The following is a 19,846-nucleotide window of genomic DNA, read 5'->3' as shown; positions in this document are numbered from 1 at the left end:
CCCCCTCCATCCACAGCATCACCTGGAGCCCTGGGTGAGCAATTAGAGCCAACGAGCTGGCATGGGAAGCCAGGCTGGCTCTGGGACGGGGGTCAGAGGCCGGGTTGGAAATGTTTGCCCCGTGGCAATGCCTCACATACTCTGCTAATGACGCTGCCACCGCTCTGCCGGAAAAAAGGATCAGAAAGACTGGCTAATGAACACAACTCATTACTGAGGGCCTCCTGGGCATGGGATGACAGGGTTTCAGACCAGAAGTCGTCCTAGCTCACAGCAATGTGACAGACATTGCACATTTTGGCTCCAAATAATCACCCTGATGGAGCTGCTGGTATGCCGTGCTAAGGCAAGCAGCAGGAAGGCAGCCACTTAGGAAAGAAGACAGTTAATCCCATTACAAAGTTTGTTTTACTTCAAGAGGTCAATCTACACTCTCTACAAGGCTCTTGTGACACCTAAATCAAACCATCTGGCTTGCCACAGTGCTGACAGCTGTTCCAACACAGAGAAAGAGAGATCTTGCACTGACATGCAAGGAATAACAAAGGCAACAGGGTCTCACAAATACTATGGTTCCACTCTGCCATATAAAAAAAAAAAGGCCCTTTTTAACTAAAAATTTGCACTTGAACTCTAAGCATCCTTTTATTTTGCTTTGTTAGTTTCTCCCCACACGTTTCACTACCACAGGATGACAGCGTGACTGGGTTGGAAGGGACCTCAGAGATCACCAAGCTCCACTCTGCCATGGGCTGCCTGTCCCCCAGTTCAGGTTGCCCAGGGCCCATCCATGCCCTGGGGCACCTCCAGGGATGGGGCACCACAGCTCAGGGCAGCAGTGCCAGCTCCTCACCACTCTCTCAGTGGTAAGTTCCCTTGACATCTAATCTAAATCTCCTTTCCTTTCATTTAAAGCCATTCCCTCTTGCTTTATCACTCTCTACCAGTGTAAGAAGATGATCTCCCTCTTGTTTACGAGGTATTGCTATTTTCTGCACCAATGTCTGACTTGTTTAATTCATTTTAGCCCCAGCTCTCACGTTGCCTCGCTCATCTCCTGCTGCAGCCATTCAGGATCACAGTTAATTACCATTCCACCCATCTGCAAATTCTCTCCACAGGGGTTACATCCTGCAGTTTCTAACACGGCGGCAACAAGCCATAAGTGACACCCCAACTAAGCCACCAGTACTTTGGCAGGTAGAGGATGGCAGAGTTAAGACACAGCCAGGTATCCTCTGATACAGCTCCCAGTAGCACCCAGAGTGCCCACCATCCCCTCACCTGGAAGCCACAGCTGTGCAGTGCTAGGACAGACCCAGAGAGGAACAGTGACCCGTTCCAATGCAAAGTGAGCTGCACCATTCGGTGTCAAGCCTGGCAGCAACCTTAACCACTGTGATGAATGAGGAGTGGGAAACAGACCTGCAGCCTTCCACTGAGTTTCCACACAGCAGCACATTTCCCATTCATCTTCATCTGTTCAGGCCTGCTTGAAGCTCTCTATGAGTAAGAGATGGTCCAACACCTTCATGCAGAAGCCCATTAATCTCGGGATGACTGCTGCCTCATCGGGTCATATCTCTATTCCTTGGTAAGGCAGCAAGCTTCACAGGTTTCAGCTTAAAAAAAGCAAGTTACAGGGGACAGGGCTGCTGCTCTGCTGCACTGCAGCCAGCACACACTGCAGTTGCTAGGTAGCTTAGAGTTACAGATAGGCCTCATTTGCCTGTGCAAACATATCCCGGAGGACTATATTTACAGAACACGGCCTTTGCTTCCCATTCCTTTGAGCGATATAAAAATACTGAGAATTCTTCCTTTGGGAGCTTAGCAACAGTTGCCCTTTGGTTCCTGCTGTCTTCCCTGAAATGTGCTTGTGTTTGTGAGCTGGCAGCAGGGCGGGCAGCTCGAATCACTGCTCACTGCTCCTGCTCTCTGTGAGGGGCTCGCATTTGAGCGGCACTAATGTAGGAGATGATAGCTTGGAGGGGGCTCTGCAAAACAAGCTTCATTCCAGGACAACGAGAGCACCAGTCTGAGAGAGGACTAACTGTGTGTACTCTGGTACCTTGGATCTAACAGCACAGCACAAAGAGCAGAGCAAGTTGCATTTGGAATCCAAACCCTAAAGAGAAAAATCGCTTTTCTAACCAGAATTGTGCACTGCACAAGGGGTTATTAAACTGCAGTCCTTTGGGGAAACTGAGTCAAGAGCCTGCTGTGTCGCTGCTGGGGGGAACCTTTGCTCTAGCAGCCACAGATAAAGCAGTATCACATCGGCACGTGACAGTTATTCATAACAAAGTGGCATCTGTACATTTGTTTGGCTCCAGTTGTTTTCAACTAGTGTATGAAAATCCAGCACAACAGTGCCATATAAGTGCATTCCAGGTGAATTAGCTGGATTTTAATGCTGACAAACCCTCCTAACCACACAGCCCATCTCCACGCAGCTGGCAGACGTGAGAAAACCTAAAGAACAACTACAAATTATTCGCTGTTCTAACTCAGAGGAGGAAGACAACCCTCCCCAGAGGGCCATGATGTTCCTCGGGACTCCCAGGGAGAACTGCCTGGTGTACATTACCTGACCTCCCAAGAAAAGGCCACAAATTACCCTCTTCTCCTGGCAGCTGAAAGCTCTCATTCCAGACTTATAAGTCATAGACTTGCAAACAGAGGCATGAAAAACTGTTTAAATAAAACTCTTGTTAAAACAGCAATTAACAGGTTCATTACTAACTGTCATTTAGAACAGGTCTAAGTAGCAAGGATTTTTACCCGCTTGACACCTGTCTGGGGCAGTGTTGGTGTTCTGAGCAGCAAACATCCATAGCCCCTAATACTTGTTTTGTAAATAAGAGACCAGTGTTTGCCTCTGCTATACTTAGGCAGACAGAAAGAGTGGGGGAGCAGCGCTTCTACTTCCAACAGCAACATGGTGAACACTTGCTAAGAGTCCATCTGACTCCAAGTTTAGAGAAGGGGAAACGCATGCAAAGAACACAGATACAATTCCAGCAGATCTGAACAGAATTAAGAAGGTCCAAGGACGCATTTCTGGCAGCAGGGGGATACGGCCAACAGCACTGACAAGACGTAGCAAGGTCTTCAGGCAGTGCTCACAAAACCACTGCCAGTCCGGGCGCAGTGACATTTGCAGAAGCTGTGAGATGTGTCATTTCTAAATGCCACGAAGCTCCCAAATTTTTATTTGCTTTTGTATGACACCTACAGCTATGCACTACCAGCTGCCACTAAGAAGAGAATGGGACAGAGCAAAGCTGGGAGTCACCGAGGTCTCAGGCACTGGGAAGAGCCTGGGCTGGGCTCATAAACATCTCGTTACAGCCCACTGCCTGCCAGTTGTGTGCAGGGGCAGGCACCAGTTGTGTGTGGCAGCAATGAGAACAAGGGTCAGAGCATTGGCATGGATGCAAACCTCTTGGGGAGTAGGAAAAGGTCAAGTCCTTCCGCAGGATGTTTACCCAGATGCTGGCTTTCCTCCTGTCCCAAACCTACCCCAGCCTTCCCACAGGGGGCTCTTCCACAGCGTCCCCACGGGAGGCAGAAGCATCCCTCAGCCTCCTAAAGGTAGGCACTATATATAAACCATACCAGCACTGACCACAGCCAGGCAATCTCTATGTGTCTCATCTCACAGCATAGCAGCTGAGACTAACAGAGTGCAGGGCTGGAAGAAAAGGGCAGCAGGGTGGCACCAAGCAACTTACAATGGGAGCAAGCCCTGTGGGGGAGCAGCAGGAGGGGATGCACGAGGAGCAAGGTGAAGAGCTCTGACAGCATCCATCACCACTGTTGCCACACTGGGTTTGTGCCATTAAGATGCAAAGCTTGGCAAATGTTACGTGCATGGCTCCAGAGCCACTGGCCACAGAAAGGTTTCTAATAACCCTGCTTCCTCACCCACAACCAGCATGGGAACTAGGAGCATACATCCAACCCTTTTCCCTGCCTTGCCACAATCATATTTCAGGATAAGCAATAGCTCATGAGCATGTGTAGCTGTTAATTCCAGGAGATAAAGGAGGCGTATATTTTAAAATGAAAGAATACAGCTTTGAGGACTTGAGAACAATGAGAGGCAGGGTGACTGCCTGAAGTGCAGAAACGAAAAGCTTTTTCCTTCAGAGCAAGAAGCAGAATCAAGTAATTGTCGTTTCCAGGGAGATGGGGAACTTGGGGATCAGAGCTCAATCTGCAGTTAAATGGATTGGAAACAACTCCCTGCCAGCTGCAGAAAAAAACATGGATACAAACACACAGGAAAATCCAGAGAGGGCGTTTTCCCAGCACTGTGCACATCTCCCTGTGTTTAGGGATGACAGACAAGCTGCAACTGTTCATGAATGCCAAGGCAAAAGTATTTCCTACATTCTCCCTCTCCTTAGACGTCTCCCACCCAACCTCCCATCACAGCAAGAACTGACAGGTATTCCAGTTTCCTCCTTTAGAGCAGGTATGCAAAAAATACTTCAAGTATTATTTTGAAGTATTTACTTTTTACCAGCTAGGCAGCCCTTTGACTTTCCACTGAGATGTTTCACAGATGCTGGAAGGCCAAAGTCTACATTTGAAAGGGAATCCAATCCTAAGTTTTTCCCCATGGAAGAGGAAAACCCCATGACTTAGCCCAGGATGTTCTCATTCAACAGAAAAAGAACTGGTGAGACATATCTGCCCCACCAGAGCTGTGCTCGTAAATATTGACCACTCCTCAACAGCAGAGTCACCAATGAAAAACCAGCTCAGCACCACGAGACAATACTTGAACATAAAGAACCAATACTGCGTTTTCACACTGCTATCACTCGAACTTGGTAAGAAAGTGGCTGAGGTGGTCTTCAGCATCCCTTCTAGAGCGTGACCTGATGAGCACACCGATGGGCAAATGGCCTTCCAACATAACCAGTACCTTTATGAGTGCTGTAGAGGGCTGCAAATGTCACCACAAAGAAGGTGGTGGAATATTTTCCAGCGTTAACCAGATGAAAGGCCCGTTTGTTATCGCGGTACCGGCGCAGGCACTGGATGAATCGCAACCAAGCAGGGATGCACTGGACAACTGCTCTCACTCCGTAGGAGTAGCTGTAACAAATCTGATCATCTGCAAGAAAAAAAGTGTCAGAGATACAGAGTCAGTAACTTTTGACCTTTCTTGCATGTGAAAAAAACGTTACCATTTATTTATTTCCATCTTTGAAAGGTGGAGCAAAGCATGAACACAGATTGAACAACTGGGGTGAGAGGCAACTGTGCAAACACAGCACCATGTCACACAGGAAGCCTGAAGTCCTCTTGTTAAGGAAACAACCAAGAAAATCCCAGCTCTAACTACAACCCCCCAAGCATACCATATTTTTCTGCAGTCTTGCTCAGCACATTTAAAACAAATGTTTGTTTCTTACTCCAACTAATGGAGACAGCTTCGTTAGCTGATAGTTATTCTGAAGCACTTTATTCCAGGGTTTGGAGGACTAGTCATTATCCACACAGTTATTTTATAACTTGTTTTGGTTTTTGGTTTTGTTGAATAAGACAAATACGTAGTTAATTCCAACACTGTCATAAATGGAAGATAAAGATCAGACAGATTGGAAAAACAAAGCGAATGCTGATGCTTATTGAAGCATGCTGCAATCTCTCTTAGCAAGTGTCAAAACCATCAGACAACACAATTTGCCAGCAGTCACTGCTTAAAATGGATAGAACACAGCCTAATTCAGTAGGAGCCAGGTATGGCTTTGCCACTGGGAAGGCCAAAGTCAGAATTCACACATCAGCTCTGTGACTTCCCTGGCTAGAAAGGAGAGAGGCAGAGCACGCACCGCCCTGCTCTTCTAGCATCAAATGTGACAAATAAGGACTTCTGAGGAAGTTTCTCAGTCCTCTCTTGCTTCAGGCTATGCTGATGGAGCCTTTAAGAACCAGGCTACAGCACTGAAAGCTGTGGTTAACGACCTCAACTCATTTTCGTGCTAAGCAACAGCAACAGGCTAAAAGCAAATACGTGGTTAAACCACTGAAATGAAACAACGCCAGGAAAATCGTTTTGTCTTTCCAATCAATAAGTGCTCTAACATCCTCTGATGAATGTGCAAGTCAGGCCAAACGACTGGGTTAGGAAACGAGCACTGATGTGAAATTCCATTTCTCTGGATGGAAGCAAGAAACGGGAGAATCTCTCCAATGCCAAGCTTACAAGAAAGGCCAGTTATTTCAGTTCCGTGTCATTGGTTGGCCTCTTCAAATCAGCTGCCTAAGAAGTTGCCTTGCTTGGTATTTTTCAGGTCATTCTGACAGCACTCACAAAGCTGTCAGCATTTCTCTACCTGTGTTTGCCAGAAGTCCATCACTGTCCGTCCACTGAACCTCGAAGCTGTAGAAGCAAATCATGTATTCCAGATCCATGAGTATTACAACCAGGCTGTTGAGCTGATCAGCCAGCCAGAAATCTGCGAAGCCCACCTTGTGGAAGGGAGCAGTGAACACTCGAAACTGTTGAAAGAAAAAGGAATAATTTGTGTGACATATTAGCAAAGACCCATCTGCAGCAGCAGAACATCACAGCGTCGAACAAATACGGGAATTAAACGAAAATATTTGCAGATTTCTTGCTGATCTTTTGCTCCTGCTGAAAAAAGAAAGATAATTGTCTCCCTATTTCAAGTACAAATAAAATTCCTGCTTCCAGACATCTAATTCTCCTCCTGTGCTTAACTATTCATCCTCTCCAAGTTTTCATTTTCCCAACCAAGCTCGCAGTCTCCGTGTAAGAGCTCTTCCCAGTGCTCCTCATGCTGACCAGGCACTTCTGGCACTTTCTTTCAGCCACACGTTACCTTAACTTCGTTACCTTACCTTCAGACTTAACATCAGTCAGATAAGAGACCCATAACTTGGCCCTTAATCTGACCATGTCTCAGTGTACTTAACTGTTCTCTGGCGCTCACAGTTGTACCAGTGAGTACCGTTATTTAGCTGGATCTCCCAAACCTTCCAGCACCAAAGAGTTAAATAGAGAGCAGAGGAGATCCTATTAAGTGTCAGTTAAACTCCCTCTTCATCCCAGTCCACTTTCCCTCTAAGCCTCAACAGCAGTTTTGCTACATTCAAACCAGCCAGCTTTCATGGTCCATTACCTTCGATTACAACTCTCTCTACCCAGTTAGTTATAGCTACTAACGGCCAATTTCTCAAAGAGACAGCCCCAGCACCATCCTGTAGTTGAGAGATTTATGAACCTTTAAATTAATGAAAGCACAGGCTAACAATGATCTTTTATACTGCTCTCCTTATTAACCTAAATGATACACCGTTACGGAAACCCAGGAAAGGACTGACACAACCCCAGCTGGGCTAGTAATGCCAATTTAAGGTTCTATATTTTGAAGCCAAGGAAGGGATCAAGACTTTGAGGCATTAAATAGCAGATAGAGACCTTGACCCAGAAAGCTCCCATGCTCAGGTAGGACAGCACTTATTACAAAGGCTTGAGTGTGAGGGACGGCTGCTCTCAAAGCAGCCCTGGCGTGGAAGCACTGCAGAGATCAGAGAAGGTGCAGCAGCCTTCTTTCTCATACAGACCATCCCCCCTTTTACGAGCAACCCCTTATACCATCTGATTACCTTTACTCATAGAATTTTATTTTTTCCTAACAGTTTAACGCACGCAACATCCTTAGCTCTAAATTGGAGTCCTACGGATTTGGATGGTGGACCATCCAGTGGATAAACAATCAGTTGGGTGGTTGCAGCCAGAGGGTTGTGGTCAATGGTTCTGTGCCCAGGTGGAGGTTGGTGACTCCAGGGGAACCTGGAGCTCTTCAGCATCTTTATCAATGGCATTCACAGAGGGATTGAGTGCACCTTCAGCAAATCTGCACCAAGCTGCACAGTGCAATTCAAGCAGCAGAAGGAAGGGAAGCCATCCAGAGGGACCTGGACAGGCTCAAAAAAGTGGGTCCGTGAGAATCTAAAGAGGCTCAGCAAGGCCAAGAGCAAGGTGCTGCACTTGGGGCAGGGCAATCCCAGACACATGTACAGACTTGGAGAAGAACTCATTGAGAGCCCTGCTGAGGAGGACTTGGGGGTCCTGGTGGACAGAAAGATGGACACGAGGCAGCAGTGTGCTCCTGCAGCCTGGAAGGCCATCAGCTCCTGGGCTGCATCAACAGAGGGGTGGCACAGGGCAGGGAGGGGACTGTCCTCCTCTGCACTGCCCTCATGACGTTCCCTTTTGGAGTACTGTGTTCACATCTGGGGCCCATAGCAGAAGAAAGATGATCTTGAAGGTCTCCTCCAACCCGAGCCATTCTCTGATTCTTTGATTAATGAGAGACACTTGGACACTAGGTGATGACAGTACAGAACTTTTAAGAGAGCAGAAGCTTTCCACCTAAAGGTTAGAGCAGACAAGGAGTCGCAGATATGCAGATGGCCCAGCTAAGGCCCTGCTATCGCCATCCACAATCCCCACAGACAGGAGCTGCAGTTTGAACTCCTCTAACCCCCCAAAAAAGCTCCCATTTCTGACCAGGGCTGCTGCACGCCTCCCCAGGCCCAAGACAGCTGTAGAGCAGGGACCAGAGAGTGTTGGCACATCCCCATTCCACAAGCAGATCCACCTTTCCCAGCTAGGGAATCTGCAAAACCCTCAGCTGAAGATGAATCCTAAGAATAAAGCAATAACAGCCAAGAGTCCAACTTCAGTTTCAAGCCATTGGTTGCAATTATATTTCAGCAGTTCCACAATCCAAGCGCAAACTTTCTGGTGCTGATCACTGCAGTTTCAAGCCAGTGCTGAGACAGCAGATGCTTGAGCTGAAGACTTCCCTAGATTTTCACCTCATGCTGCTCTGCTCCCTGCAGTTGCTTCCCCATTTCAGCTCCCTGCAGAAAGGCCGGTATGGAGATGCTATGCCATGCTCTGCACTCTGATCTGATTCCTCTTGGTGAGCTGCTTCCCTCAGCCTACACAAATGCATGCAGCACGCTCCTCTCCTGGAAGCAGAGGCAAAGAACGTTCACGTCAGCAGGGTGCCACGCAGGCAAGAAAGAAGGGATTAAACTCCCTACAGGCTAAATCATTTTTTCACCCAGAGGAAGATCAAGAAGTGACCTGCAGTCAGTCCATCAGGGATTATCAACACAGATCCTGCTCATGAGCACCAACAAGCAGCCAGTGAGCACAGGTGGATTCAGAAAGCTTCCTCACTCCATCAGGAAATGCTGTAAAACACTGACAACATCCTCCTGATTTGTTTCTAGAAAAATCAGAGGTGCCAATAATGCACAGCTACACCCAATACACTAGGCTGCATTTCTGCCAGAGATGAAGCATAGCAAGTGTGAGAAGAAAATGCTCCTCGAGTCAGAGTTTGTGTGAAAAGCAGAGTTCTAAGAACTGCACTATTCACACCTCCTTTCACCCAGATAGCTGCTGGTGAGAGAAGAAATAAAACACACAATAAAAACTGCATGAGATAAAAATTAGAGAAGCTTCACAGCTACACTGAGTGGTTTTGTCTGGTCTCTTTTCTCCCCTTCCCCCTCCTGCATGACACACAGAAGAATTTCGTGATCTTCTACCATTATAGCAATCTTGCATTTTGATGAAGCTTTTCTCCCCAGGAGACCTTGGGATGAATTGGCTTCCACATACATCTGTGTTGCAGGCTGCAGCAAGGTCTAGAGATGGAGCAGGCTCTGGGAACTAACCACAGCTACTAACAGTTCTGTGAAGACTGAGGATCTTACCCTGTGAAGATATTAGGGTAAATTAGCACAGAGATTGCTTACAGTCAGATCACTGGCTGTACTTTTCCTGGCACCGAGGGACAGCAGGAAGACTAATGAGGCTTGGGACTAAAGGAACATTTGTGAGAGGTGGCTGAATGCTGGAAGGCACAGGGGGAGAAATCAAAATAGCTGTAACTTAGCAAATCAAATAACAGGGCTAAAGAGGTTAACTACTTGCATGTATACCTGCACGCACACACTTAAAGCATGACTCTACATTTCATCTTTGCCATGCTCCAGACAAAGTTAATTGTCTTAATTGGCACTAAAATGATTGTACGAATAATGTCAGCCAGCCCAATTCCCCTCTCAGAGTAGTTCCAGCAAGAACAAGATATCAAGGGAACCAAAGTGACTGAGGTTAATTTAAAAGGGCCTGCAGGGTGGGGGCAAATATGCGAAACAGCCATTTTGGAAGAAACTGATGAGCCATCCAACGAGTTCTATTGGACTCCCACCTGCAACTGGTACATCAAAGTAGCATGGATATCTACTACTCGTTATTTACCAGACTTAACTTACCAAGAAAACAGTAGCTGGATCTAAAATGAGGTCTTCTAAGAACATAAAAGATTTGCTGGAAACAGCAACCTGGAAGCAGTAACCTTTGCAAAGATTCCCTCTCCATCAGTAAACCCAGCAACGCCCAGCTGGGTCAAGGACTAGCTACATCAAGGGACATGCTACATACAGCTGTATACATGAAGATTAACTAGTAACTACCTGCAATATGAAGATAACAACAGTAGAGGCAAACAGAAATAGCAAGTAATAAGTTGCAGTAATTATTTATCAGGTCTGCTCTATGCATACATAGGTACAATGGTAAAATATCCCTCTACACTGAAGATTACTGATGCTTGCACATATTTCAACTGCTACAGCTTAGCCACAGCTTTTTAATCTTTTAATTATCTATTTTATATTTTATATTTTGAGACTTACCAATAGTTTGAGCAGCCAAAAACGGGACTTGTAATACAAGGTTTTGGTAGGGTTGATGAGAAAAAGCAACATGCAGCCATACAAGATGAGTGGATTCACCTGCATAGGGATGTAGATGAATTTACCATATATACATGCCAGCAGGCTGAGGCACCACAAAACCCCCAGAAATCCAGCAATCTGCAGAAAGACAGACAAAATACAGACATACCTTGTGAAAAAATAATTCCAAACCCCACAATGAATTCTCATTATAAGAAAAGGGAGAGCAGTGCGCAACCCTGTAATCTAATCAGACTTCAGCAACTTCCTCCTCTAATTGTGTTAGAATTCCTTGCCAGGAAATGGTGCAGGACTTATCCTCCTGATGCACTCAGCTCAGCCTCTGCTAACAGTCTGTGCTGTTTACCTCAAAGAGATGTTGATGGGACAGGTTGCTGCGGGGATTGAGCTCGAAGATGAGGACATGATTCACACCAGCCTGTCTCCAGCCGTACGTGTTGATACCCAGGAGAAAGAGGAATTCTATTAGGAGAAAGCCACCTCGATAGATTCTCACCAGTGGCCACACATCTGGTCCATCTATAAAAGCCACACCTGACAAAGAAAAAAGATGAAAGGGCCTTAATGATAGCACAAGTCACGCCACAAATCAAACCTGCGCTCCGCTTCCTGGCTCTGGCTCTCAGATACTCAGCCCCGGCCCAGGAAAGCATGGCCTGCTTGTCATTCACCTGCATATTCTAGCAGCTGGAGGACCTTCTGCCTAACCTATTTGAGGATTTATGAGTATTCTGGGGAAAATTCTCTCTCCAGCTTGTGCAGTCAGGTCATTAGCAGCATCTCAAGTCCCCCGTCTCACACCGCGGGCTCAAGGGACAGCACTAAGCATAAATCATCACTACACCCACTTACACATTCTGCTTTAACGTAGAGGAAATCTCACCAGACAGAGATACAAATATTTCAGCTGCCCACAAAACCAGGCAGCACAATTTACAGCATTTACAGCAACGCTGAACTGCGTCCGATCACTGAAGTAGGTACAGCCATAACGTAATGCATATTCATAACCAGCAATATAGTTGCCAGCCGCACCCAAGCAGAATAACCAACACAAGGCAGCAATATGGGAAAGTCTGTTCCTTGCTTTGCTCAGTCTTTGGGGTTTTGGAAATGGCCTCAAACAGTGAGCAGCCCTATAAAGCAGCGCTCCGTCCAGCCGAGTCCCCTTGCAGAACACTGCACCTCCGCTCCTGATAGAGGTTTGATGAGAAGAGCACATACAATTGTCCTCATCCCCAGCTCCACTGAGTATTTCTCATCCATAAGCACTTTAAAGGGAGAAGAGAACTACAGACTATCAGTTTCGGGCAAACAGAGCCCAAGCTTGGACAGAAATGAGGGGTGCATCGATGAACTGAAAGAAAGGAGTCTTGAGCATGAAATTGCTAAAGCATGCATTTCAAATTTTTTATCTGAAATGTCTGCAGCTGCTCCCAAACCCAGAGTAGCCCCAAAATACTGAATCAGACATGCAGAAGTTACCACGCAGACCAGAACAGATACGCTTGTTATGTGAGACAGAACAGCCAGATGAGGCTTATCCTGTGGTGAACACAGCTCAACACTTTACAGCGTGTGATGGGAACTCCCTCACTGCCCTGGGCAGCCTGGTCTAGAATTAAATGTGGAGGTTGGCAGCCCTACCTGCAGCAGTGGGGCTGGAGCTTCATGATCCTTGAGGTCCCTTGCAACCCAAGCCATTCTATGATTGGCCATATTCCCCATGAAGAAATGCTTCCTGATGTTCAATCTAAGCCCCAAACAGCACTGATACGATTTACTACTGTGGCCATGGTGTAATGTTGCTTCACAGGTTCTACACAAACAACTCTGAAATCCTATCTTAGTGAATCATACCATGAAAACAATTTGGCAAAAATAGCATAGAGGTTAGCAACGGAATGCCCAATTAAAAATAAATAACTTACAGCTAGGATGCAGCTTTTGCTCAATATGTGAAGTAACTCAGAGATACCAGATCATGTCTGCTGATACAAACATACCAATTATTTACACTAGTTTAGCAACATCTGCTTTAGAGGTGTAATCATTTTTATGAATTCCTGCTCACAACCACGTCTCTTTTTTGTTCTTAATACTGAGATGAAATGAGCACTACAGGCTTCAGTCCTATTTGCATCTTACAGACCAAACATGAAAGTTACACCAAGAAAAAAGGCTGATGAATAAAGAACAGCTCCTACACATTCATTGGAGCCTTCATACAGACGGGGCAACTTTCTAACTCTACTATACAAAAGGGAAGAGCAAACAGCTTCTAAAACAGAGAAATTTTATCCCAGGAGATGTTCAGATCCAATTACAGAAACATCTGATTAAAAATTCTCTCAAATCAAAACACAGACACAGGCTTTCCCAAATGCAAGAGCTCATATGTTGATTGTCTGTTGCACTGCTTACGTAAGTTACATTACTGAAATCACACACACCACAGTAAGGCAGCTTGTGATGGAGCCCCATATCTGGATCTAGAATACCGACCTTCCTTTTACTCCTGTGAGAGCTCAAACTTGGAATAGTAGAATAAAACCAACGCCACAGTCATGGTAAATAAATTCTTCCTGATATCTAGCCTGAACCTCCCCTGGCACAGCTTTGTGCCATTCTCATGCACTCCTAATGAAAATTAGGAAAGACACAGTATTCACATAGCTATACGTATGTTCTATTCTCTGTTGTGAATCAGTGCTATGTAAAATTTAAGTTCTGCAAACACCTCACTCAAGGTGGAAGAGGAATGCGTGTTCACAGAACAAGCACCTTGTCTTTACACATGGATGTTACACTTCCAGAATATCCTTTCAAAAGTAAGAAGGAAACCAGGAGAAGAAAAATCAACATCCTTTCAAGTCCAAATCCATGTAGGTAACACAAGAAGGATGTGATCTATTACTGAGCAGCAGTAATTCACAACTGCATGACCTGACCCAGGCTGATCCAACCCAAAAGGCTGACCAGCTCAGTTGCAAGTCCCTGCTAAGAGACAAGAACACATCCACACCAGGGTGTGGGAGCCAGCTGGGTCCTGCTGAACATACCCACCTGAAAGTATGACAGTCACGTTCAGTGCAACGAACAATCCACAGAAAAATCCAACCCTGAATGTAGTCCAGGCTGGTACAGGCTGTGAACAAAGCAATGGTGGAATCATGGGGGATTAAAAAGGTTATCAGCAAAATCAGATCCATTCACAGAGTGTGTTTTAAATCAGGGATGCAGCCTCATCTCAGACTGCATTCTTCCTCCTTGAAGTGCAGCACTGAAATTGTTGCATAACATTTTTACCTATCTTGATGCTGAACTGAAGCAGAGCTGGGGCCTCTCAGCAGCTCTTAAGATGTAAGCATACATTATAATTAGCACAATTTTCTCTTTATTATTCACCTCATCCCTATGTTTATCATGCCTGCAATCTGCAGGCTGTTTCCATGTCTTTTGGAACTTAAGTAGAATATGTGACTACCCTGCCCTCACAATTTATGGAGCATGCTCACATCCATGTATTTTCACTACTTTCTAATCTAATTTGGCATCTTGTCAAGTTGCTGAAGCTTAGCTCTATCAATTGTTTACCTGAGCTGCTCCCAAAGGTGGAACACGCAAACGTTTCATAGCCTTCTGTCTGTCCCCATCCTCTAACTCATTGGTCACCACTTCCTAAGGAGATAAAGACACACATCACGGAAGTTCATTCTAACAGTAAGTACAGGATACTGCATTAAAACAAAAAGTAACAGTTGATTTATTATTACCATTATGAGGTTCAACACGGCAAAGTGCAAGGTTTTGCATTTGGGCCGGAAGAACCCCAGGCACCCGTACAGGCTGGGAGGAGTGGTCCTTGAGAGCAGCTCGGCAGAGAAGGACCTGGGGGTCCTGATGGACGAGAGACTGAACATGAGCCAGCAGTGCGCTCTGGCAGCTCGAAAGGCAAATGGGATCCTGGGCTCCATCAGGAGAGGGGTGGTCAGCAGGGACAGGGAGGTGATTGTCCCTCTCTACTCGGCTCTTGTGAGGCCCCATCTGGAGTACTGTGTCCAGGTGTGGAGCCCTCAGTACAAGAAAGACATTGAGATTTTGGAAAGGGTCCAGAGGAGGGCGACTAAGATGATCAGGGGGCTGGAGCACCTCCCCTATGAGGACAGGCTGAGGGAGTTGGGCTTGTTCAGCCTGGAGAAGAGAAGGCTGCGGGGTGACCTCATTGCAGCCTATCAATACCTGAAGGGAACCTACACCCACGAGGGGAGTAAACTCTTCAAAAGGGCTGACAACAGCAGGACTAGGGGAAATGGATCGAAGTTGAAGGAGGGAAGATTTAGGTTGGATGTTAGGGGGAAGTTCTATACAAGGAGAGTGGTTAGGCCCTGGAACGGGCTGCCCAGGGAGGTTGTGGATGCCCCGTCCTTGGATGTGTTTAAGGCCAGGTTGGACAGGGTCCTGGGCAACCTGATCTGAATGTGTGTGTTTGGTGGCCCTGCTAGGCAGGGGGGTTGGAACTACATGATCCTTGAGGTCCCTTCCAACCCGGGTGATTCTGTGATTCTGTGATTCTGTGATCTGTGATTTCCAAGTTACATTTGACTTCTGGTACAGTGTTCTTCCAATACATGGTAACAAAGATAGGAAAAGCTTCCTATGATGTATCCAGTTACCATTACCTGGTAAGGTAACAACACAGTGTTTCTCAAAGTGAAAAGCTGCCAGCTAAAGACAAACTTACACACGTGTGCAAGCAATGCAAGAAATCAGTGGTACATTAATTACTAGTTGCCCTAGTGGTGAACACAAGGTGCATCCAGATGCTACAGGAAACAGCAGCGAACAAGAAACCATTGCTTTCTAGCTGCAATAGGAGCAGCACACAGAGCAGCATCTTCACCTCTGTTTCAGAGATGAGCTGGTTGATCTTCTTGCAGGTGTAGAAGGGTGCCACCTCCACCTCGGCCACGCGCCACTCTGCCCCTCGTGTTGTCTCCAGGTTCTTGTCATGCTTCTTCAAGATCTTGCGGAAACCAGTGAAGTTCAGGTTCTGCAGATGAGGGAAACAGTTACTGCCTTTGAAGCTCAGCTTGGTTATTTGCCACGGCTAGCAAGGAAAGGAATAACAAACAAGCCTAACTTTTCTCCAACATGCTCTGCTTGCATGGGCACCTGACTGCGTGCATCCCAGGTACTGCAGCTCAGCAACAGGTCTCTGCAAAAGCAGTAGTTGGAATGAGCTCTTAAAAACTGCCACAGGAAGAGCATGTTTTGGCTCAAATCCCCCAGGGGAAGGCACACATTAGTCTTTTCAAGGGCTTTTCCCCAGTGGAGAGAACCAGGCCACCGATTTCTAGTTTCTTCAAACCTTCCAAGTTCTCAAAATAAGCACGTTATAGAAGGGAAATTCTCATACAGCTGCAAATGAAATCCAGCCAAGTGCAGCCCCAGGACAGCACGTTCTTCCCCAGCACACCCCACCCCACAACTACAAAACCAGTCTACTAGGCTTGCAGACACAGGAGGTGAGATAAGCAGACGACACCACGTTACAGCAGGAAAGATAACGATTGATTTCCAAGCTATGTGCTAAGCCCTGACCCAAGACTCTCCTAACACCCAGTAACAAAGATAGGCAAAGCTCAGCACACTGCATTAAACAGCAATTGCTGTGACAGGATGCATCTGAAATACTGTACTTCATTGCACAGAAAATGCAACTCGAAAGGCTCTACGTCCCCTTCAGACAGCAGTGACACATGCAAGAGTCACTTCAAAACAACCTTAGAAATTAGCTTGGAAAGAAAAACACAGAAAACAGCAGAATCCAATACCCTGGGGAGAGGCACCAACTACTCACCGAAATTATTTCCAATCTAATTACACTGTGAGTGATTTAGTACCAGACCCCTGCCATAGGTGGGGAAATGAAGCTAGGGAGATGGGAGCAGGAAGCCAATGCATTACTGATCTGCATTACTGCAGACAACAGACTTTAATTACTCTCCATTGGAAAAGCCAGCATTCTAACCCAGGGAGAGCAGGTCACCGTTTCATAAATTTGAAATGAAAAAGATGCAACAAAATGCTGACTTGGGGCAGAGATTTTTTTCCACAGCCTGAACTGACAGCACTTGATCCATGCACTAGCAGGACCTACAGCTTGGCTTCAGTGTCCTCAGGGCACAGTGGCATCCGTCCTGGTGCCACCTCACACAACCCAGTGTCATGCACTCAGTCACACATTTTGCTTGTCCTGCTATTCAAGATGCTTCACTTGGCACAGGGCTTTCTCCAGGCCTGACTTCCATTTCTGCTGGATACTACTTGTATTTATTGAAGTCAGCTGATTAATGGCATGCTTTGCCATTAAAGGTGAAAAAACAGTGCCACTTGTTGCATAATATTATTGCACATCAAGTAGGATGAAGCAGCAGGCTTGCAATCTTTGCTCATATACCTAGTTAGGAAATGCACCAACGAGGCAAATGCACAGCACTCCAGTGAGACCGAGTCAGCCTCAATTATTTGCCCCATAAGTGTAACATATCAGTTAATTTTGCAAGGTTTTTTTGCTCTAAAACACAGTATTTTATATAATCTATGTGGTTTCATTCTATTTCCTGCAAGAAGGATGACATGACCCCAGCTATTCCATCGTCCCAGCAGGTCACCCTCTTCTTTCTCCAAAACTTCAAGCTACTGAATATTTGTAATTCTTGTATCTAAGCTCAAAGGTGCTTAAAATCAATGTTATGGGATTTAGTGTATGTATTCCTTGTCCTCAACTTCATGAGCAATTGGAACAGACTCTCTCATTCTCTTTGAAGATATGCCATAGAAGGAAGCTCTGCTCCTTTTGGAGACTGAAAGCTATCAGATCCAGATGGGTTTTACGCAAATGTTTAGCATGCACACAGTGCTCCTGGACTCATGGTAGCACAAGTCAAAAAGGTAAGTGTGCAGGATGCCTTTTTTCATTGATGTAGAACAGGAAAGGATTTGTCAGAGGAATGACCTTTGTCACCTCCCATTGAGTTTTGTCCACACTACACAGTGGTATTCAAGTATTTCTTACAGCTAAAAGACTCCAGGCATTACTGGTAAGGACCTAAATACAGATCTAGCAAATTTAAGTCAAAGACTCTATGTTAAACCATTCTTATTTAATGTGGTAAAACAAATAAACATAGTGAGATATTTAAAAGCAGAGCAAGTCCAGAAAAAAAAAAAACAAAACAAAAGCCCAGCAAGATCTTAATACTTCCAGAATTTTGGAACGAAATCACTGTCTGCAATATTTACCACATCCCCTCGTGCTACAAGTCCAACTACAACTACAGATTTGTTTCCTCATACTTCTTTCGAGCCTGCGTCCTACAGAATTACAAACACTCTTTTAAAGTGGATGTTTTAACAAGAAATTCTGATCTAGCAAGGTCAGAGTCACTGCCATGGTAACACCAAGAGGAAACATTACGCTAGCATTTCAAGTTCCACTACAAACATTAGATAAAAGAGTTCCTTCCCCACCTTCTCAGCTCTAACCCTGCATAGAACAACATACCACCAAATTATGAGGCCCCAGAGTGACTGCATGTTGTGACCATGCCAAGAGTGCTGGGCTCAGAGAGCTCAGAAATGGAAGAGGATCCGAGATCCTTCTGCAGGTCAGCAAAGTGCTTCCAGCTCAACACAACACTATAAGAAGTATGTTGCTGGCTGCTAGGTGTTGGTTGGTCCTTTCTTTAACTTAAGCCAGGGTCTCTAAGGCTAAAATGATGTGCAAAATTGGCTTGAATGAGGCAACCGAAGGCAACACAAGCACAAAGACGTGGAGACACAGAGCTTTCTCAAAGTGCTTCCCTCTGTGAGTACCTGATAGTTCTGCAGTAAGATGAGGCTGAGGTAGAGCTCGCTGAAGGCCAATTTCAGGTCTTTGATATTCCTATGCTGGACACGCTCCTCGTGGGACAGGTGGAAGACTGGCTTTCTGCGCCGCGGCAGCGTGGAAGCCCCACTGGCTTCTTTCTGTGCATCCAACGTTGACTGTAACTCCGTCCGAAGAGTAGTGAATCTGCGCTGAGCTTCTGCAAGCTTTTCTGTTGGTAGAGGAAGGAAAAAGGCAGGTGAGTGGGCAGCAACTTGCCTATCAGACCTGTAAAGGAAAGCATGGCTTTTTCCCCAAACAATATGCCTGTAGGTAAATAGCTCTGCATAGAACAACTTACTGCGTGGCCTTACCTACCAAATGTTAAATTCAGCAGAACACTTTGAGGATCTGCACATCCACTACCGGCCACGTGGTTGCTACTGCTTTATACGACAGCAAAGAAATCAAAGAAGAAACACATTTCATGTGCATGGCTGGGTTTTGGAGCTCAGAGAGCAGCTCAACCCCTCTGGCAAGCTCCCAGTAACAGATGCAGCTCCTGCTTTGATCAGCAGCTACGAGGCTGCTGGCATCTGTACACAATCTGCAATCACCACTTTCCCCTCCTTTCCCTCAGTTGCATTGCACCAGTTAGAAGCACTGTCTCATTAGTTAGCAAATAAAGGGGCTGCCAAACTGAACTTATCTCGAAAACGCAACAAAATGATAGCTAAGGACTATTTTCCAAACTTAAAGAGAAGGATCAGGAAAAAACATCACACCAAGGAGCTGGTAAAATAACTCCCCAAGTTCCAGCTTGGAATGACAGTTACTTGCATGGCCACGGCTACGTTTAAGAACTGCTAACAGCCACAAGGCAACCCAGCAGCCCATAGCAGCTCACAGCAACCCTGCCCAGAGTGCATTCAGGGCAGGCTCTCTCAGACCTCCCTGCATTACACCGACTTAGATTATAACAAGGATTCACTCTGGAGGGTCCCAAGCACAAACCAAAACTGGCCACAAATGAAACCTTAACTCTTCAGCAAGCATTTCTCCACTGGAACTATCCAAGAACGTCCCTATTTTTTCTTTTCAATCAGGTATAAGTTTACTCGAGAGAAGTCCAAATAATCA

General features: G+C 45.9%; 1 protein-coding gene and 1 long non-coding RNA gene across 2 annotated transcripts in view; both read right to left on the bottom strand.

Annotated features, from left to right (window-relative positions):
- XPR1 (xenotropic and polytropic retrovirus receptor 1) overlaps positions 1-19,846 on the bottom strand; it is a 77,224-nt gene that overhangs the window by 7,374 nt on the left and 50,004 nt on the right. Inside the window, exons 4-11 of the mRNA XM_042819110.1 lie at positions 18,715-18,938; positions 15,737-15,886; positions 14,431-14,514; positions 13,900-13,981; positions 11,180-11,367; positions 10,771-10,950; positions 6,357-6,522; positions 4,940-5,131 (exon numbers count right to left, since the gene is read on the bottom strand). Coding sequence (XP_042675044.1) covers positions 4,940-5,131; positions 6,357-6,522; positions 10,771-10,950; positions 11,180-11,367; positions 13,900-13,981; positions 14,431-14,514; positions 15,737-15,886; positions 18,715-18,938 — 1,266 coding nt within the window. The remainder of the gene's footprint in view (positions 1-4,939; positions 5,132-6,356; positions 6,523-10,770; positions 10,951-11,179; positions 11,368-13,899; positions 13,982-14,430; positions 14,515-15,736; positions 15,887-18,714; positions 18,939-19,846) is intronic.
- LOC122160530 lies at positions 8,737-10,764 on the bottom strand. Its single transcript, XR_006168854.1, has 2 exons — positions 9,146-10,764; positions 8,737-9,027 (listed from the first exon to the last, which is right to left on the bottom strand). It is a non-coding gene; the product is annotated as an uncharacterized LOC122160530 (long non-coding RNA).

This window comes from Centrocercus urophasianus, unplaced genomic scaffold, assembly GCF_019232065.1.
Source record: "Centrocercus urophasianus isolate 14NV4802_14NV808 unplaced genomic scaffold, USGS_Curo_1.0 seq_18, whole genome shotgun sequence".
In the NCBI taxonomy this organism is placed as follows: Eukaryota; Metazoa; Chordata; class Aves; order Galliformes; family Phasianidae; genus Centrocercus; species Centrocercus urophasianus.
Note: the sequence above shows the minus strand (reverse complement) of the source record. Positions and strands in the feature narration are given on the sequence as shown.